The 23,027-nt window shown below is 30.3% G+C and overlaps 1 protein-coding gene across 2 annotated transcripts in view; it reads left to right on the forward strand.

Annotated features, from left to right (window-relative positions):
• Positions 1 to 21,119, forward strand: part of SNTG1 (syntrophin gamma 1) — a 510,335-nt gene extending 489,216 nt beyond the window's left edge. The window contains exon 18 of one of the 2 annotated variants that reach the window (XM_025043728.1): positions 20,927 to 21,119. In XM_025043728.1, the coding sequence (XP_024899496.1) occupies positions 20,927 to 21,085 (159 nt within the window). In that variant the 3' untranslated portion in view covers positions 21,086 to 21,119. The remainder of the gene's footprint in view (positions 1 to 20,926) is intronic. The other variant, XM_025043729.1, reaches the window with a different exon arrangement.
• The last annotated feature ends 1,908 nt before the right edge of the window (positions 21,120 to 23,027 follow it).

The raw sequence follows: 23,027 nt of genomic DNA on the forward strand, positions 1-23,027 counted from the left end.
TTTTGCTATTCTTCTACTAGTTCTTTTAGGTCTAGAGTTAGGTTATTTATTTGAGATTTTCTTGTTTCTTAAGATAAGCCTGTATTGCTTTGAATTTCCCTTTTAGTTTTGGTTGTTCTGTTTTAACTTTCATTTGCCTCAGAATATCTTTTGATTTCTTCCTTGATCTAATCATTAATCGTTAATTGTTAAGCATGTTACTTAGCCTCTTCGTGTGTATGTTTTTCACTTTTTTTTTTTTTTCAGACGAGGCAACCCTTGGTTGACCTCACAGATTGCAAGGATCTTGTTAGCTTACAATCCCTTATTTTTTTATTTTTTACGCCTACAGCACTTGGTCTTCCTAGGTAGTCTCCCATCCAAGTACTAACCAGGCCCAAGGCTGCTTAGCTTCTGAAGTCAAACGGGATTGGGCTTGTTCAGGATGGCATAGCCATTAGACTCACTTTTTTTCTTGCAATTGATTTCCAGTTTCATGCCATTATGATCAGAGAAGATGTTTGGTGTAATTTCAATACTTTTAAATTTATTGAAACCTGTTTTATGGCCTAACATGTCGTCTATCTTGGAAAATGATCCATGTGCACTTGAAAAGAGTGTATATTCTGCTGTTTGGGGGTGAAATGCTCTAAAAATATCAATTAATCCATCTGATCTAATTTGTCATTGAAGGCTGCTGTTTCCTTATTGATTTTCTGTCTGGAGAATCTATCCCTTGATATAAACGTTGTGTTAAAGTCCCCTACTATGAGTATATCACTTTCGGTTTCTTCATTTATGTTGGTTAATATTTGCTTAATGTACTTAAGTGTGCCTATGTTGGGTGCTTAAATGTTTACATGGGTTATATTCTAATGTAGGATTCATCCCTTTATCATTATGTAATGTCTCTCTTTGTCTCTTATCATAGCATTTGTTTTTTTAGTCTATTTTGTCTAATATAAGTAATGCTACCTTAGCTTTTCTTTTATCTTTATTTGCATTAAGTATCTTTTTCTATCTCTTTACTTTCAGTCTGTGTGTATTTTTTAATCTGAAGTGTGTCTCTTGTAGACAGCATATGTATGGGTCCTGTTTTCTTATCCATTCAGCTACCCTATGTCTTTTGATTGGAACATTTAATCCATTTACATTTACAGTGATTGTTGATAGTTATTACCATTTGATCATTCCTATTAATGTTCTCTCCTCCTTCTTCATAAAAAGGTCCCTTTGACATTTCTTATAATACTGTTTTGGTGGTGGTGAACTCCTTTAGCTTTTCTTGTCTGGGAAGCTCTTTATATCTCCTTAATTTTAAATGATAGTCTTTCTGTGTAGAGTAGTATTGGCTGTAGTTCCCTGGTTTTTATCACTGTGCATATCTCCTGACAATCCCATCTTTCCTGCAAAGTTTCTGTTAAGAAGTCAGCTGACAGTCTTATGGGGGCTCCCTTCTGATAACTAACTGCTTTTCTCTTGCTACTTTTAAGATTCTCTTTTTGTCTTTAACTTTTGGCACTTTAATTATGATATGTCTTGATGTGGGCTTCATTGGGTTCATCTTGTTTGAGACTCTCTACACTTCCTTGACTTCTATGTCTATTTCCTTCACTACATTCAGAAATTTTGCTATCATTATTTCTTCAAATAAGTTCTCAATTTCTTGCTCTCTAGTTTCTTCTTCTGGTATGCCTATGATGTAAATGTTATTATACTTGATGTTGCCCCAGAAATTCCTTAAACTATCTTCATTTATTTTTATTTATTTATTTAATTTTATTTGTGTTGTTCCAATTGGATGTTGTCTGCTACCTTGTCTTCCAAATTGATGATCTGATCCTCTGCTTCATTTAATCTTCTGTTGGTTACTGCTAGTGTATTCTTCATTTCAGTTATTGTATTTTTCATTTGTGATTGGTTGTTTTTTATGGCTTTTATGTCCTTTTTTAAAGCTTGCTATCTCTTTTTTTAAGTTTCCACTAAGTTCCTCAAGTATCCTTATAACCAGTAATTTGAACTCTGTTTCTGGAAGGTTGCTTGCCTCTCTTTTTTAGTTCTTTCTCTGGAGTTTCTCCCATTCTTTAAATAATTTGTCAATTATTTCTTCTGTAGATTATGCTTTTGTTGTCATGTCTAGAATTCTTCAGCAAGACACAGGTTTCAAAGTTCTATAGGTTTGCTATTTACATTTAAATATACGACACTTCTAAGTTCACTTTTTAACTTTCACTCTTTTGCCTATGGATGTGCAATTACTCCAGCATCATTTATTTTAAAGATTGTTCTTTCTCCATTTAATTGTTTTTGCAATTTTGTCAAAATCAATTAATTGGTCATATTTATGGGATAATATTTCTTATTTCATTTGTGCATCTCTCTCTATTAATATAATACATTCTTCAATAAATTATCTATATAATAATACTTGAAATGAAGAATTATTTCTACTTTATTCTTATTTTTCATAATTGCTTTAGCTATTCTAGTTCCTTTTTTCCCCATATATATGTTAGAATTATCTTGTCTATAAATAATTTTGTTGGCACTTTGATAGAAATGGCATAAGACATATCAATTTGAGGAGAATTGACAACTTTTACTATGTTGATTTCTTGAAGCAACAAAAGCTATTTTTCTATTTTTTAGGACTTTTTGATAATTTTCATCATACAAATCCTATGCATGTTTTGTTAGTGTATGTCTAGGTAAATCATTTCTTCTTTTTCAGAGAATATAAATGGCATTTTTAAATTTTGTTTTGTATATTGTATCGGTACTATTTGAAACTATACTTTGAAACCTGTATAAATACACTTATTAGTGCTAGGTTTCAATTTTTGTTTGTAGGATTCTTTGCATTTTTCTACATAGATCATCAAAAAGAAATTGTACATATATTTAAATATTTTAATCACATTATCTTTATTTTTTATGCCTATTGTTGTGGCTATACATTTAAAACTATATTGAATAGTTTTGGACATTCTTTATTTGTTCCTTATTTTAGAGAAAAACATTTCGTCTTTCACCATTAAGTATGTTACTAACTTAAGTGCTTGAATAACATTTTTTTCCCCTCAGGTTCTGTTAGTTTCCCCTCTACTTCTAATTTTTTCAAAGTTTTCATTATGATTGGATATCAACTAATATAACTATGTAAATTTTATTGTTTAGGTTATTATTATGGTGGGCTATATTAATTGATCTTCAAACATTGAACCAATCTTACATTCCTGAAATAAATCTTACTTGATAATGATGTGTAATTCTTTACATATATTGTTAGATTTATTTGTCAAAAATCTATTATGTATATTTGCCTTTATATCCATGGGAGATATTGATTTATAAAGCTGTTTTGCTTTGTTTCATTTTGTTTTGTTTCGTTTTGTTTGTTTGTTTGTTTTTTTTGTCTGTACTATTTTTACTTGTTTGGTATCAAGGTAAAACTGGCTTTAGAATATAAGTTGAACATGATCGCGCCTCCTTTATATTTTGGAAGATATTATGTAGAATCATTGTTGATTATTCCCTAAAGTTTTGGTAGAACTCTTTAGTAAAACCATCTGGCCAGGTTATTTTATTTTTGTCATATTTTTAAATTATGAATTCAATTTACTTAATAGATAGCTATTTAAATTATCCATTCTTATCTGATCACTTGTAATTTTTATTTTTCAAGGTCTTGGCGAATTTTATGTAAGTTGTCATATTTATGTGTGTAGACGTTTTCATGGTATTTCCTTATTGTCACCTTGAAGACTGAAGATTATTTAATGATATTCTTGTTTTATTTCTGAAATCAGCAATGGTGACTTCTCTCTATTTTTCTGTTAATTTTGTTAGAAAATTCTCAATATCCCACTTTGGTTTTATATTGCTCTTCTTTTTCTCATTTTACAAGATGAGATTTTAGATTGTTGATTTAAAACTTCATTGTTTCTAATATAAATATTTAATTCTATAATTTTTATTAGCACTGCATTTATTGCATTCTATAAAGTTTGACATATTGTATTTCTATTTTCATTCAGTATGATTTCACTTTTTTTAATAGCCTAAGATATGACTTTATTACAGCTTGGCAAATGTAAAAGTCTAGGCTTTTTGCTCAGCCTTTGCAGGAGTGGTCAACAATTTTTCTGTAGCATTTGGCTAAAGTAGAGCAATTAATGTATAAAAGTTTCCTGCTTGGCTGTACTGCTCCTTTTCAAGTTGAATGGCTAGAGAGAGTAGATATCTCCTAGTTTTGTTCTTTCATTTATTCATTTTTGCACTCATTGGTATTTCTGGATCCTCAGAGTCCCCACTATCTTGTGTGAGATGTATGTTGCTGAAAAAAAACAAAACCAAAAACAAAAACAGAGACCTAACCATGATATTGTTTCTCAGTGGGACTTGAGGTTTCCAGACCCCTAGCCTATTTGCCTCTTCTCACCTTCTTTCAGAGGGTCCTTTTGTTTCTTTTGCAGATCATATCCAGGGCTTTTTGTTATACTGAGGAGTAGGGGTGAGGGGCAAGGATAGGGAAACATACATCTGCTCTATCATACCAAAAGTAGAACTATATTTATTTCTAAAATACTAATAATGCCACTTCTATAAGAAAAATAATTGTCATAGTGAGTCTGATTATTAGTTTTTAACTTTCCATAACCCCAGCGAATTAGTGACATAAATAAAACAAAAATTTGACAATAAAACTTATTATGGACATGATTTTTGTTATTTTAGCTCAATAGTTGGGTAGCAAAAATTTTTCATATGTAAAGACCTAGCTATATAGATCTATTTTGTAGAGTTAAAGGTTTCTACAATTTCATTCCTGAGTTCCACTTTATTTTTACTGAAAATCTGATACAACAAAATAATAGATCTCAAATGATTAAAAATGCTAAAGGAATTTACATGCTTTGAAGGAATTTAACACAATGTAACTTTTAAACTTTTACTTTTTATTCTTAATTTTAAACATAAAATAAATTTAAGTTCTGGTTGAAATATGAGTTGCAATAGTTTCTATTTAGAAAGGAATTGTAATCCCACAACAGTTTGATCAGAAGGCCACTGCCTGCTTTACTAGAATTTGCTTTGCTTTATCTCCATTAGTTATGATCCAATAGAACATTTTTCATCCTTAAAATATTAAATAGTATTCATTTATCAAAATCTTATTTTGTATTTCTCACTCTGATCTCATTTTATATAGAAAAGCAAATATGTAGCCTAGGAATTATGTCTAAAAGATTTATATTAAAATAGTTTCTCCTGGTATTTCAAGGTTTTACTAAGTAGTTTATGATGCTGTTCACTTTTTATTTTGCTTATTGCTGGTTTGGGGATAGTTATTGAAAAAGATTGTATTTTTATTGATATAGCTTAATAATATCAATGGTCATATAATTGTAAATCTTTCACCAAACACCTTATGAATAAAATATTTGAGTATTTAAATTGTAATATCAAGTCTTGGCTAGTCTTAAATGGATTTAATATTATATTTTACATATATTTCTGTGGAAAATAAAACATTCTATTTGGGTAGAAAAAATACAATGAATAACAGAAATAAAAAATATCATAAGGGACTATTGACAACAGATATATCAACATGTTGGGTAATCTAGAAGAAATAAATACATTCCTTAGAGACATAAAAACTATGGAAACTAAATCAAAAAGAAATAAAAAATCTAAACAGACAAATAACAAGGAGACTGAATCAATAATCAAAAATCTTCCAACAAAGAAAAGCCTAGGACCAAAATGGTTAAGTTCTAATATTCAAAACATAAGAGAAAACTTTAAACTCTTCTAAAAATAAGAGAAGAAACATTCCCAAATTGGTTTTATGAGGCCTGCATCACCCTGATTCCAAAGCCAGACAAAGACACAGAAAGAAAGAATACCACTGGCCAATTACCCTGGTAAATATTAAAGTAAAAATCCTCAATGAAATACTAGCAAATTAACTTCAACAGCATGTTAAAAAGATCATACACCATACCCAAGTAGAATTTATGTCTGGAATACAAGATGGTTCAACATAAAAATCAATTAATATGATATAAGACATTAACAGAATAAAAGATAAAAACCACATGATTATCTCATTAGATGTACAAAAGCATTTGACAAAGTTTCTTTTTTATAACAACTCAACGAAATAGGTGCAGAAGGAAGATACCTCAACATAATAAAACTATATTTCAAAAACCCACAGCTAACATCATAATCAATAGGGAAAAAAATGAAAGAATTTGTTCTAAGATCTGGAACAAGGTAAGAATGCCCATGCATGCCATTAGTATTCAACATAGCACTGACAGTGTTAGCCAGAGCAATTAGACAAGAAAAGAAAATAAATATATCCAAATTGAAAGGAAAGAGTAAAGTTATTTCTGCTTGCAGATGGCATGATAATACACATAGAAAACCTTAAAGACTCTACACAAATATGTTAGAACTAATTAACAAATTCACTAAAGTAGCAGGATATAAAATTGATATAAAATCAGTTGTATCACTATACTCTAACAATGAGCTAAGGAAATTGAGAAAATAATCTCATTTACAATAGCAACAAAAAGATTATTACTGAGGAATTAACTTAAGGAGGTAAAAATCTTGTACAATGAAGTCTATAAAACATTGATGAAAAATTTAAAAGACATAAATGGAAATATATTATATTGATGAAATAGAAAAAATTATTCTTGAAATAGCCACATTATCCAAATTAATCTATAGATTCAATACCTATAAAATTATAATAATATATTTACAAAAATTTAAAACAAATATATTTATATAGAACCACAAAAGACCCCAAATAGCCAGAGTAATCATCACATTATACATTACATCACTACTTATTTGTATAAATGATACTTTGTACCCTAGAACCAACATCATTCCATTTTTCACTCCCCCCAGCCCCTGATAACCATCATTCTACTATACATCTGCATTTGAGTTTGACTATTTTAGATGCCACATATAAGTGAGATCATGTAATATTTCTCTTGTTCAAAAAGAAAAAACCTAGAAACATCACACTTCCTAATTTCAAATTATATTACAAAGCTAAAGTAATTAAAACAATATGGTACAAGCATAAAAATAGGCATATAGACCAGTGTAACGTAATTGAAATTTCAGAAATAAACCCATACATTTATGGTAAACTGATCATTGAAAAGGGTTCCAAGAACACACGATGAAAGGACAATATTTTTAATAAAAGATGCTGTGAAAACGTAATGCCTAGAGGCAAAAGAATGATTTTGGGTTGCTATCTTACACTGTACATAAAAATGAACTCAAAATGAGCTAAAAACTTAAATGTAAAAGCTCAAACCATAAAAGTCTTAGAAGAAAATGGAAAAACACTTCCTTGACATTGATCTTCACAATAATTTTTTGGATACAACACTGAAAGCATAGGCACCAGAAGCCAAAATAGACAAGTGGGAAGTGGGACTACATCAAACTAAAAAGCTTCTAACAAGTAAATAAATCAATGCAAATAAATATTAAAAAAAAACAAAAATAAAAGTCAAGAAAATAGACTATAAAATGAGAAAAAAATAATTTGTAAGCCGTATATTCAATAATGGGTTAACATCTAAAGTATATAAAGAACTCATACAATTTAATACCAAAAATACAAAATAACTCAATTTCGAAATTTAGCACAGGGCATAATAGACTTCTCAAAAGAAGGAATTTTAATAGCTAACAAATATATAAAAATGTACTCAACATCACTAATCATCATAGATATCCAAATAAAACCACAATGAGATACCTATTAAGATGGCTATTATCAAAAAGACAAAACATAACAATGTTGTCAAGGATGGGGAGAAAGGGAACCCTTATACACTGTTGATGGGATTGTAAATGGTACAGTTATTATGGAAAGCAGTATAAACATTCCTCAAAAAATAAATAGAATGACCAGAATTATCATAATTATCTATCAATTCCACCTCTGGGTATATTTTCAAATAAAATAAAGTTAGTATCATGAAGAGATATCTGCATTGCCATGTTCATTATAACATTATTTATAATAGCCAAGATATATGGGACAAATCTAAATGTCCTTTGATAGATGAGGAGATAAATAAAATGTGATATATATTTGGCAGACATAATAGAATATTATTCACCTTAAAAGAGAGGGTATCCTACTATTTGTGACAAGGATGAAGCTGAAGGGCATTATTATAAGTGAAATAATCAAGACACAGAAAAAGAAATATTACATGATCTCACTTATACATGGCAACTAAAATAGTCAAACTCAAATGTAGATGTACAGTAGAATGATCATCACCAGGGCCTGGGGGCATGGAGTGATGGAGTGATGTTAATCCTAGGGTACAAAGTTTCATTTATGCAAGTAAATAGGAATCTAATGTATAATGTGATGATGATAGTTAACACTATTGTATTTTATACTTGAAATTTGCAATAAGGATAGATTTTATAATAAAATCTACATGTACATAGTAGCTATGTAGAGGTGAGAATATGTTAATTAGCTTGATCGTTGTGCTCTTTTCACAATGTATACATATACCAAAACATCAATTCATACATTTTAAATGTATACATTTTTACATGTCAAAGATATAAAATAAAGTTCTATGAAATGAAATGAAAAGTGAGCCACATTTGAAATATGGGTCAAAAAAGGGGGTTAAATATGGAAGCTGTTAAAATTTTTTTTTTCTTTTGAAAATAATTGAAAAAGTGATAAACTGTTTTAGAGCGTGAACTCAGATCTTGCCACATGTGATAAGCAAATATTTTTGATAAAACATGTCTTAATTTAATAATATATATGTACATTCCCAGTTACAAGGCAAATACATTATAACCAGAGGTTATTTAACAAAAAAATATGGTTTGTTTGGGGGACATGATTGTCTGAGTTACTATATTTACTACAAGATTAAACATTCTAAATTATATTTAACTTTTCGTTGTAAAAAGAAGTTTCAGAAATACTGAAAAAAGGCATGTAGTTTTATGTGGAACTTGAAGGAATTTAATTTTTTGTTGCTGATGCTGTCTTACAACTATATGAGAATAATATTATAATACAAAAGCCTGCTATACTTTTTCTTTGAAAGCAGAAACTCAAATTTTCACTTCATGACTCAGAAAGCTTAATAAGTTTTCCATCTATTTTCCAAAGCCTCATTAAACTTCTCTGAATTTTCCTAGAACAGAAGAATGGTTCCTAACTGAAATCTTGAGCAATATTGTACTTATTTGACAATTCACAATAAAATCTTATTTGACAATTTACAATAAAATCTCATTTTACTGCTACTTTAAACTTTTAAAAAGTAATTTATATATGTTGTTATTATAGACAATCAAAGATTACTAACATATTCTCATAGTTGTCCATAACTAAATTTCTTAGTTAAAGAAAAAAATATATACATGTATTTCCTAAACTCATGTATACAGCATATTAATTCTAAATTACTGGATTTGAGATCTGGGAGCCAAGGTAGTATTTTTGGTACAGTACAATAAGAGAAGGAAAGGAAAATTGCTTATCTATTTAGATCAGTGCATAGTTTGGAAAACTTTTATTTTAATTTTTTAATTTTTTAAAAATTTTAATTAGTTTCAAGTATACAGTATATTGGTTAGACATCTATATAGTTAGTAAAATGATACCCCCAATTGCTCCCTCCCTCCCCTGACCCTCCACCTAGCCAATGTATTAATGTATTGCATTCCTTATGCCATGCTTCCCATCCCTGTGACCATCCGTCGGCTAATTTGTACTTCTTTAACCCTTCATCCCATTCTCTCAACCCTCCAACCGCCCCCTTTGTCCATCACCAAATTGTTCACTATATTTATGAATCTGTTTTTGATTAGTTTGTTCTTTTTATTCCTTAAATTCCGCATATAAGTGAAATCATATAGTGTTTATCTTTCTCTGTCTGACTTAAATACCTCTTAGGTTCATCACAGCAATATCTTTTTCCATCCCCTTCCTTTTCATATGTAGGGGTCTTGTTTTCTTATCCTTTTAGCTACTCCATCCCTTGGTTGGAGCACTTAATTCTTTTCCTTTTAAGGTACTTATTGATAAGAATGTAGTTGTTACCATTCTTTATTCCTGATTTTGATAGGTGTTTTTTCTTCTTAAAGAAGTCCCTCAACTCTAAATGATAACTTTGCTGGATAAATTATTCTTGGTTGTATATCCTGAGTCTTCATTCTTTTGAATTTTTTTTTTTTGCCAGACCCTTCTGTCTTGCATAGTCTCTCTTGAGAAATCAACTGCCAGTCACATGGGTGTTACCTTATATATAATTTTTTGTTTTTCTCTTTCTGCTTTTAAATTTTCTTCTTTGCATTTAACATTTGGCATTTTAATTATGATGTGTCTTGGTGTGGGCCTCTTTGGATCCCTGATTTTTGGAATCCTCTGAGCTTCCGGGGTTTTATGTCCATTTCCTTAACTGGGTTAGGAAAGTTTTCCATCATTATATCTTCAAACGGCTGTTCAACATCTTGATTTTCTTCACTTACGCCGATCAGACGAGTATTTGGAGTCTTAATAGTGTCCCATATTCTCCTTAAATAATCTTTATAGTCTTGGCTTATTTTTTCTTGCCACACTGATTGAGTATCCTTGACTTTCCCATCCACTGTATAGGTCATTTGATCCTCTTCCTTATTCACTTTGTTTATTCCATTTAATATACTTCTCATCTCAGATAATGTGTTCTCCATTTCAGACTAGTTCCCTTTTATAATTTCCAGTTCTATTTTTATGTTTTTTTTTTTTTATCTCTTTGTTGGAGTTCTCTACATTTCCCAAAAGTTCATTGAGTATCTTTATAAACAGTGTTTTGAACTCCTCATCTGTTAAATTACTTGACTCTATTTTATCTAGACCTCTATTCTGTTCTCTCATATGGTTTCAGCTTCTTTGTCTTCTCATGTTGGCTGTCTTTCTGTGTCTATGTACTAAGGAAAGCTCTTAACTCTCCTGGTCTTATTAGTGCAGATTTGTGATGTAGATGTCCAGTGGCACAGTCCTGAGAGGGGTTCAGCTGCAGTCCAAATTTAGCACAAGCCTCTACCCCTCTGGAGCCACCTGTCAAGATTCAGTAAGCAATCCACAGAGACTGTGCTTATAGTTGCATCAAAAGGCCACACCAGAAACCGAAGCCAGCTGCCTCCAATGTGAGTCTAGGTACTGCTCAGCAAGGCGCATATGACTCACTGAGTATATACCTGGATGTGTCTTGGGTGGGGCCCGGGTTAGGGGAGGAAGGGTTTCAGGGAATCTTCTGGGTAGAGCGACCTCTGTTATCCAGTTTGATGATGTCCACACACTGGGAGTGGGGAGGGCTCATCAGAGAACAATGGATACCAAGGGAGTCTCGCTTTGACCCTCTCTCTGACAATATCTCACTGTAAAACCCTCATGCCCCCTGCACGCAGCCGAGTTGGCACTGGTGCTCAGAGTGAGCAGGCTCATCCTATGAAAATTCACTCGTGGACATGGCCCCTTTAATAGGCTTTTGCCACTGCCGCTGTCACCGCCTCAGTCTCCTTCTCACTCAGCTGCTCTGGAACTAGTCGTCCCGCGTCCTTGCCCTGTCCTACCTTCTGCCATTGCAGGGTGCTTTCTTGGATTTCTCTCTAGTTGTATGGCTTGTTCATCTAAATCCCAGGTGAGTTTTCTTTGTTGCTGCTCCTTGTTTCCGTCACAACTTTGATTTGGTTGCTGGAGCCTCTATCGTCTACGCCATTTTGACGATAGAGCCTCTATCGTCTACGCCATTTTGAAGCACCCTTCTGGAAATCTTTTAAATAGACTCTGTCATTGTATGCTTCTTCCCTCAAACCTTTTCCTGCCCCAACCCCCAGGGTCTCAGAGACTGTATGCTGCCATAAAATATCTTTCCACATATATTATGATTTAGTAAGACTCAAATAAGAAATTGAAGAATTGACTTTCAGTAATGCCACCTTCTAGATAATCTCTACAAATCTTCATTTTCTCATTATAATTTTTGGATAAAATTCCTGCCTTAGATGATTAATCTAGAGACAAAACATTCTGTGGTTTGAAGGTAAGGATTGAGTATATAATAAAGTGGATAAACCATTTTGTATGCTCTGTAAGTGTCTGTAAAAAATCCCCACTAAAGAATTCACAATGTGCTGAAGTTTGCCTTTCAGAAAAGAAAAACTGGTAAGGTTAAAAAATTTTTATGGCACTTGAGGTCTCATATAGGAGAAGTTAATATTTAAAAAACTGGGTAGGTATTTGGGATGAAGGATATGCCTCTGCACTGGAAATAAAAGATCTGCTTCTTATATATCCTGCTTTTCACAATTTTTGACTCTTTTTGGCATCTTGAACCAAAGGTTTTCTAAAATTCCAAAGTTCTTTTCCTTTTACTACAAACTGTCCAGAGCACTGGCCCTTTAGATAATGGAGAAGAAAAACAAGGACAGGGCAAGGATACCTACTTCTTAGTACAGGTCCTTCATCATACTATAAAAGAAACTGAAGCAGCTAGAAATAAAGTGTGTATGGAGGGGATTAAAGTCAATTTGTGTGTGCGTGTAATTTACATACTGCTTGTTTTAGCTGAGATCATTTCAAACTATTAATTGGATTAAGAAAAGGAATATATGGTAAAAAAGATACCTGAACAACATGTGCCTCTACCTTTAAAAGGGCTTCTAACCATCTGAGAATCACTGAGGATTCTGAACCATTTTATTTATATTAGATTTTTTCCCCTTCTTTTTCATAATTTATTTTTCAAGTCTTCTATTTTCTCCACAGAGATATTGAAGTTCATTTACCCATCTATGTTGGTTTTAGAATATTTATTTTTAATATGATAAGCTATAAAATTTAAATTAACATCTTTTAGGTAAAACAAATAGATTAACTGCCTCCAAAATAAGTAGCTGTCAAGGGGAGCTATTTTGATTCTTTATTCCTTCTTGCCAAAAGCCACCTTTACCTATAGAAGAAATGTAATTAAATTTTATGTAATTCATATAACAAAAATCATTTTGAAAATCAGAATTTTAAGAAAAAAGATATAATTGAAAACATTTTCCAAAAATGCAAATTAACTTAAAATACAGAGTATAATAACCAGATACTGTGTTATCTTCTCATAATAAAGAAATAATAGAAAAAATTAAAATAATCAATGTAATGGTGGCCAAATGGGAAGTGTGTTGGAGGCTGAGTGAAAAAGGTGAAAGAGATTAAGAATATATAAATTTCCAATTATAAAAATAGTCATGAGAATGTAAGGTACAGCACAAGAAATATGGTCAATAATATTGTAATAACTATATATGATGCCAGATGTATACTAGACTTAGGGTGATCACTTTGTATGATATATAAATGTATAATCAGTATGTTGTACATATTATTGTATGTCAACTATAATTAAAAGTAAATTAATAAAAACAAAATATAAATATATGCAAGTATTAGAAAATAGAAAAATAAACTCTTTCAACCTAAAAATTATAAGTTGATGAAACAAGTACCATGGAACTGTTCTGAAGCTGCAAATATTATTTAGTCTTTTGCATTTGTTTTAGAATTAACTGTTAAAATTATGCCTAACAATGCCCCAGATGAGTTTCTTTACTTTAACATTCATGTCTCCTTCAATTTTATAAAGGTATCAAGACATTCGCTAACATATTACCATTCACTAAATAATTTTATATTAGAAAAGAGATACAAACATGATATTAACATATATCAGAATCTTATTTTCTTTAAATTAACTTAAAGGTATGACACAAGACATTATTATCAAACAAGATTATATTACATCAAGATTTTAGAGGTACTTAAGATTTTAAAAGCGAACAGTTTAATATAGATTGGCAATTAAAAATTTTCTGTTTTTATTTACCAAGCTCTGTAATGGAATACATAATAAATCAATAACCCAAACCACAAAGAGATATAGGTTGTTATTATTGGGGATCCATAATGTAGATGAAGAAAGTAAAATAAAAGAGTCCAAAAAAAGTAGATTGAAATCTAATCTATGTCCATAAACATTGCAATACAAATGAGTTGATATTATTGACCACATATATTTTGAAAATCATTGTACCTTAGGTATTTTAAGAGATCAACTGTCAATGTGGATTGAACTTCCAGAGTGACACAGAAAGGTTTTCTGAAATTGCACTTCTCTGAAAAAGCAATGAGAAAACAGTCAACATTGTCAGAATTAATTTTTCAGAACTCTGGAAATTAACCAAAAGTTTGTAGTAACTGTAGAGCATTTATTAAAAATAAAATAAACAGATGAATCTTGGTAAGAATAAAGAGCTTCGTGGCATTTTAACTTGCCCTATTTCAATCACCCACTCCAGAGATTCATTATCACCTTGAAAATGAGTCACCTAGAAAAAAAATGATAGCTGTGAAAAACAGCGGACCAGAAGCCACTGAAGAGTGTAGACTGGGCTTGGAGCACCTCTAAAAGCTCTTTGGCCAGAAAATTGTAATTATTTGATTTATTTGGCAATCCCCTGAAAAAGTGCATCTGTAGTGCTTCTCATTATTTGACATTACTTAGACATTGTTCATTGGCAAAACTCTGCCCTAAGGTATTTATTGAAAACAATTAGCAGTAATTGTTTAAGATTCCAGCTACCCGAGTTGGTGATACCAGTTAAGGCTAATAAGAAACTAAGGAAATGTGGAGGAAAAGTCTGATGAATAAGATATTAATAAGGGGCTTTGGAAAACTCCAATATACTTCTGAGAACCTAGAGGGGCACATTGACATGCAGAGCTATGTGCATGACCAGGAAAGATCCCTTAATGTCTCAGCTCTGGCTGATCATATGAGCTTGTAAAATAAGGAAGTAAAACTTAACAAGAGGTGTAAACTGCCAGATCATTGAAGGATCCCCATAAAATACACACAGAACCCCATGGAAAAGTTGGAAGAAATTGCTTCAATTCATTAAAGAAATATCTGCCCAGTCATTAGGTGACCACTGAGCTAAACAAGTAGAGACTTTATTGGCAATATTGACAAAAAATACAAGATTTTAAAGATTATGAATTACTATTGGAAAGTCACACACACACAAAGAACAGTAACAACTCAATAATAAACTGTGACAAAGGCAACCCCTTGGGAGAGATGGCAATCTAAGTTCAAGAGTATATTATTTGAAATGTCCAATTTTAAACAAAAACTATGAGACATTCAAAGAATCAGGAAATAGTGGCCCTTATGTAATAAAATACATCTTCGGTAGGAAATTTCCCTGAGGAAATCCACCTGTTGGACGTATTAAACAAAAATTTGGAATTATCAACTGCATATACATTCAAAGAACTAAAGAAAGCCATGCCCAAAGAACTGAAAGTATGGTGTGTATCATGACATGGAGAATGTCAATGAAGAGATAGAAATAATAAAGAGAATCAAATGAAATTCTGTAACTTAAAAGTGCAATAACTGAAATACAAAATTTCCTGGAGGAATTGAACATAATTGAGTTTTTGAAGAAAGAATGAATGAACTTGAAAAGTTCAATACATTTAACTCTCAACAGGTCAATTATTATCTGGTCTAAGGAACAGGAAAACAATAAAAGAATAAAAATGAAAAAGGTCCACAAGTGTACCATCATATACACAATGAGAATTCTAGGAGAGTAGAGAAAGAAAGAGCAGAAAGAATACTTGAAGGAATAAAATAAATGAAAATCTCAAATTTGATGAAAAACTTAATTTACACACCCCAGAAGCTCAGTGAACTCCAAGTAAGATAAATAGAAAGAGAATTAAACATCATGATTAAACTTTCAAAAACCCAAAATTAAGACTCTTAAAAGCAGCAAGGAAAAAATAACTCAAATCATACATGGGATCATTAATGGATGATTTTTCATAATAAACGAAAACAAAAGGAATAATAAGTCATTACTAGATTAAATAACAATGACAACAGCAACGAGAACATAATTTGTCACTAGTAGATCTACAGTACAGAAAGTACCAGAGTTCTTAAAAATAAAATAAGGACAGTAACTAGAATCCGCATGAAGAAATTAAGAGCACTGTTAAAGGGAACTACCTAATTAAATATAATTAACAATACAAATACAATTTTGCTTGTAATTCTTTTCTTCTGTTTTAAAAGACAGTTTCATAAAACAATGATTATAAAACTGTCATCAGGTTTATAACATAAAGGGGAGAGGTATGTTGAAACAAATTTTTAATACTATTGAAATTAAGTTGCTATTAATCTGAACTAGATTGTTAAGATGTTAATTATATTTCTGGAATAAGAAAATAACTAAATATATATTAAAAGAAACAAGAGAATTACAATTAATATGTATTTTATATGTAATAAAATTTACATTGAATTATATTTAATACATAATTAAAATTATATATGTATTTGGACAATATATCCACACATAAAAGAAAGCAGTAATGAAAGGACAAAGGAACAAAAAGACTAAGATATATAGTAAACAAATAGCAAGGATAGATATAAATTTTGTTTTATGTGTAATTACATTTAAAGTAAATAGATTAAACATTCTAGACAAAAACTATTAGCAAAATGAATTTAAAAAATAATATCTAGGCATATGATGATCACAAAAGAAATACTTTAGATTTTTAAAATTTTTAACTTGGACATTATTTTTATTGTATATACTTTTAAAGTATATGTGATAAAACGAATTTAAACTTGTTTTTTTTCCTGAAATTATGAAGCTATTAAAATGACTTCTTAAAAAACAAGTATAAATAATATGTACATTATATTAGTTTCAGGTGTACAACATAATGATTCGATATTTGTATATATTGTGAAGTGGCCACCACCATATGTCTGGGTAACATTCATCACAATACAGTTACAATTTTTTTTTTTTTTTATGATGAGGTCACATAAGATTATTCTCTTAGGAACTTTCAAATATACAACATAGCATTATTATAGTCACTATGCTGTATATTATATCTCTATGACATGTATTTTACAAGTGGAAGCTTATACCTTGTGACCTAATTAAGTCATTTTGTCCACCCCCCAACTCCTACATCTGGCAACAACCAATCTGATCTCTGTATTTATGAGCTTTTTTCCCTTAAACTCCACATATAAGATACAGCATACTTTATTTTTCTTTCTTTCTCTGACTTATTTCACTTATCATAATGACCTCAATGTTCACCATGTTGTTGCAAATGGCAAGAATCATGCTTTTTCATGGGTGAATATTCCATTGTGTGTTTGCGTGTATAATTATATATAATCACAATTTTTTTTTTCACCTATCAACAAATACTTAGGCTGTTTCTATATCTTGGCTATTGTGAATAATGCTGAATGAACATGGGGATGTGTTCATTTTTTACAAATAAATACCCAGAAGTGGAAATCCTGTGTTATATGAAGGTTTGATTTTTAATTTTTTGATGAACGGCCATATTGTTTGCCATAATGGATGAACCAATTTGCATTCCCACCAAGAGTGCACAACATTCCCTTTTCTCCACATTTTTGCCAACACTTGTTATTTGTTGTCTTTTTTATGATAGCCATTCTAACAAATGTGAAGTGATAACTTATTATGGTTTTATTTGTGTTTCTCTGATGATCATCTTTTTATGTACCTGTTGGTCATCTGTATGTCTTCTTTGGAAAATATTCTGTTTAGTTTCTCTGCCCACATTTTAACTGAATTTTTTTTTTTTTTTGCTATTAAAATGTGTATGAGTTCTTTATATATAATATATAATAATCCCTTATCAGATATTGCAAATATTTTTCCCATTCAGTAGGTTTCTTTTTTATTTGGTGATTATTTATTTTGCTATGCAGAAACTTTTTTTAGTTTGATATCATTACAATTGTTCATTTTTATTTTTTCTCTTTGCTTTTTGTATCGGATTCCCAAAAAATCATCACCAAAAATGATGTCGAGGAGTTTATAGACTATATTTTCTTCTAGGAGTTTTATGGTTTCAGATCTTGCATTGAAATTTTTAACTCATTTTGAATTTATTTTTGTATATAGTATAAGACACTAGCCCAGTTTCTTTCTTTTGCATGTGGATGTCCAGTTTTCCCAACATTTATTAGAGACTATCTTTTCCCCATTGTATATTATTGCCTGCTTTGTTTTAAATTAATTGACCATATATATGTGGGTTTATTTCTGGAGTTTATTTTGTTCTGTTGATCCATTTCTGTTTTTATGTCAGTAGCATACTAGTTTGATTAATATAGCTTTGTTGTATAGGTGAAATCAGAAAACATGTTGCCTCCAGCTTTGTTCTTCTTTCTCAAGATTTCTTTGGCTATTTGGTGTCTTTTGTGGTTCCATACAAATTTTAGGATTGTTTGTTCTATTTATGTGAAAAAAATGATATTGAATTTTGATAAAGATTGCATTGAATCTATAGATCATTTTGAGTAATATGGACATTTAACAATATTAATTTTTTGATCCATGATCATAAAATATCTTTCTTTTTTTGTGTTTTATTCAATTTCGTTCATCAATGTCTTTTGACTATTCTTTCCTGCTTTATTTTCTTGACTGTACCTATTATCATATTTAGAAGTATCATATTTAATTTACTTATATACTTATATTTTGTCCCCCACCACTAGAATGTAAGTCCCATTAGTACTTATTTTCATCTGTTTTTTTGCTCACTACCATATTTTTTCACCAAGAAAAAGACTAGATGCATAGTAAGCATCAATAATTACAAATTGAATAAATTGATTAAATTTGAAGAGAACTTAATATTTAATGAGATTCATTGGATTGAGAAGAGCTTTATTACAAGGAGGTAGTAAATAACTTGGTAGAAGTCATCTGTGGATGCTTAGTAGATAGATTAACATGTAGGCCTAGGATTCACATTATAAATGAGTAAAAGAAGGTTGTAGTTATATAGAAGTAATCGTCTAAGCCTTAGGAGTGAATGTCATTGTCAAAGGTAATCGTTTAGGCTGAGGAAAGATGAGCTGACATTGGAATCAAGAGTTAAACTTGAACACATCTTTGCCTCCTTTCTCTCCTAAACGCCAATTATTTCTTGCTTACCACTCAATTATTACCACTCTGAGCAAAATTCTAAAAATTTTCGAGAGCCAATCTACATCACATAATTGACATTAATTGACAAGGCATAAATAATTGAAAATATTAATCTTTCCAAAATTTCTGTATGTTTAGATATTTGTTTTTTGATAAGCAAGATATAGTCTCCAATTTAAGAAAAATGTGTCCGAATTATTTTTGAGAATTTATTTGTTATATTTTTGCCCAGTTACAACATTCAACAATATTTTCCCCTTCATGGAGAATAAATCACATGGTTTTAATTTTATTTTTTTAATAGCACACAATCACATGTCATATTTTCAAAAACTTTCCCACTCTTTTTATATCTGGTGGACTTAATATGTGTTGACACAGAAAAGATTCAAAATCTGCAGGAGAAATATGCTGACTGCACAAAAAATGAAATGCTGAATGGAGGATTTGGGGGTTAAGACAACAGGGAAAACTTTAGTTGAACAATAACATATCATAGTAATAGTAACAGTCCATAAAAGTGGAATGCTAAAACTAAAGCTTCTGAAATTATTCCGATGAAGTAACTAAAATAATTTTTATGGAGAAACAATTTAGGAAATTAAATTAGTTAAATGAAATATTTGCTGTTCTCTAGGATAAGTCAACATGTGCCATAGAAAATTGGCTATGAAATGCTAAAGTTTTGAAGGGGATTACTGGGGCAACATAGGTATTTTACTTATGTTGTACAAAGCTATGAATCTATGTTAAATTCTATTGCACTGCTATGGCATGACCAGAAAAAATACTCCTAAAATGAATTATTTTAACAGTTCCTTGGCACATGAAGATATTAAAACATGTCCTAATTGGATATTTTTAAAATTATTTTCCATTGCTACATACTATAAACTGAAAATATTCTCAATAATGTACATATCAAATGTAATTCTGAGTTCTTTATTACAAATACATAATGATAAAACAACAATTTCATCAGCAATTTCATATGGTTTATCAGCCTCTGTCCTCTTTAGGATAAGTTTATTATATAGACTTCATTAAGCACAAATATGTATTTGTCTTCTTTTGATTCGCTTGAAATTAAAATATTTTTATATTTTTTCCTAGAGACATTTGTGATGTCAGCTTTTAAAATCTATCTAGTATACTCATAATTTCAACAATCACGTACAACAATTTTAAACAACCAAATAGAGCATTAAAATTATTTAAATTTAAAATTAAGGCATGCACTCTTTTTTTGAAATTGAATGATGTGGCTTCTAATGTTATAAAGATGCATACCTCCTTACTTTCAGTATTTCATATTTAATATTCTATGACAAATACTAACTCATTCTAAAGAATAGTGGAAAATATTTTTAAATTGCCCCATTCCAAATTTATTATTTGACGTGTGTATAAAGAGAAAAAAATACTTTTTAAACAACTCCCATGTTTCTCTTTACTTATATTTTATTAAGAATAAAATCTTAATCTGTCCAAATAATGTTTTATGCAGCATTTATCAATACTGAAGTGACTTCTATGAATAATAAGAATGCTTCATTCCTCTAGCTCTTACACCACCATATTTTGAGGTAAATCTGCAATACATATGAAATTTATATATTTAACAAGTATTTCTACAGTTTCCATAGATTAGATATAATTGGTTCTAGTTAAGTTTATTGCACTTAAAAAAAAAATGTGTAGTTATTATCTAGTTGTCTAGTTATTATCAATTTTTTAAAGAAATTTATTTTTATTTTGTCTGACTCATTTCTCTTTTCAGGAGCTGGAGTTTTCAAATCTATTTGCTGTTCTTCATTGCATTCATTCTTTCTTTGCTGCCAAAGTAGCTTGTTTGGACCCACTCTTTTTAAGCAATCAGGTCACTGCTTCTGCTGCTGCCAGCTCTGCTACTACAAGCAAAACAAAGTACATGACTTGATACATTGAGCTTTGTATTTCCACTTACCATGACTATATAAAATTAATAAACATATTTCATTTTAGACCCTGAAGAAACAATAATATCATCAAGTCAACTGTAAAGTCAAATTAAAATTTCTGCCGGGAAAAAAAAAAAAAAAAAAAAGGTCAGAAGGGATTTCAAAAACATTTCTATTCTGGAAGGCATCTGTGAATAATCATAAAAGAGTAAAACAGCTTGTTTCTCACCTGGTGGATTTGTACCAGTATACTGCTTTCATCAAAACTGAAGACAAAAAGTAAATAATTTGAATTATGTAAATAATATAAAAATTGTTAGCTATCTATAAATAAAAACACCAATTAAATTGTTATTCTGTATTTTAGATTATTTTGTATGCAAAAGACACATTGGCTCAGATCATAAACTAATGCCCTATAATTGTATTATGAGGGACATAAGGAGGCAAAAAAAAAAAAAAGACATATGACAGCAAGGACACTAGCATGCAAAAAGTCTCATTAAAAAAAGCACTTTAATTTGCTGATTTAGATTTCTCTTGGCATTCTCATTCCATAATTTGACATTAGAACTGCAATTTTGTTCATCTTATTATAAAATATTCCTAAAAATTGCAAAAATATAATATTGACCTCTGATAGACAAAGTATGAAATGGACTATTTCCTTTTGCATCACTGATACTAAATGTTTTACTTGCTGCCATGTCAACCAAATATGACAAAATGTATTAATTTAATTATAAACAATGAAAACATTCATGAACCTCTTGTTCTTCTCTTTATTTAAGAAGATTTATATTTTATCTAATGGGCTTTATTATTCTTCATACATTTTCAGTGTCCCCAAAAACTTTCATAGAGGAAATATTAACAAATGTAGTGTAGAAATAATTCCTTGTACTCCTAACCTTGCTAGCTAATTGTGAAATGAAATCTTTCTAGAAAGCAGTCTTAAAACTATTACTTATGTTAAAGTACATTTTTCTATTTTTGTATAATGTTTTATGAGAAAATAAGGTGAGATATGAAAATAAAGTTTTAAATGTCTGTCTTACAGTGTCATAAAAAGGGATTATATAACACCAAACTATGTGAGTGATTTTAGGTATATTGTCTAAAGAATGAAAATGTGAAGAGACTGAAAATTTGAAAGCATTGGAAGTGTGTGCATATGACTCAGATCCCACGTATTAAATAACTATTTGTATAATGTGGAAAACATTCTGTCCTTCACTACAGCTGTTACTGAGATCTGCTTTTAAACAACCAGCTATCCATTTAAAAAGAAAAAAATAATCCTTTTTTTTTTATTAACACGTGTTCCTAACTACATTAAAATTAGATATTTCCTTGTGAAAATGACCAAGTAGCTAATAAAGTGATTTGATTTACCTTTTTAAAAAATAGGAGAGAAAAAGTCACTCAAGAAAGAAACAAAATAATTTGTAAAAATGGCGCTAACATTATAATTAAAAATTTAACATCAAACTATATCTATAATCATCAATTATCAATTCGCTTCGCATCTGCTTCTGAAGAACATTAAATTTAAAAAAAAGTGAAGGTTCATAATTTAACCTGGACAAGTGTTAAGGTTGATCTAGGACACATTATTAAAAGAATTGTAGCAAATTCAACAATATGCTGTTTCGATATAATTTATTTTGAACAAAAAACTAAATACATAACTGTAATTAGGGCAAGACCATGGAATTACTCCTCACGATGTATCAATTAAACACAATAGTCATTTGAAAATCAGAATCCCACTAAAACAGGCTTCAGTAGGCCACTATTGAGCTTATGGAGAAAAAATAGAGAGAGTTATCTACATTGCGATGTGAAACAGTAGCAGACAGCTCATTATGGAGTCTCTGCTGCTAACTAGAATTGTAACTCAGTGTGCCCTAACTTGGGGTAATGCCTGTGTGTCCACAG

This window comes from Pteropus alecto, unplaced genomic scaffold (assembly GCF_000325575.1).
Source record: "Pteropus alecto unplaced genomic scaffold, ASM32557v1 scaffold62, whole genome shotgun sequence".
Taxonomy (NCBI): Eukaryota; Metazoa; Chordata; class Mammalia; order Chiroptera; family Pteropodidae; genus Pteropus; species Pteropus alecto.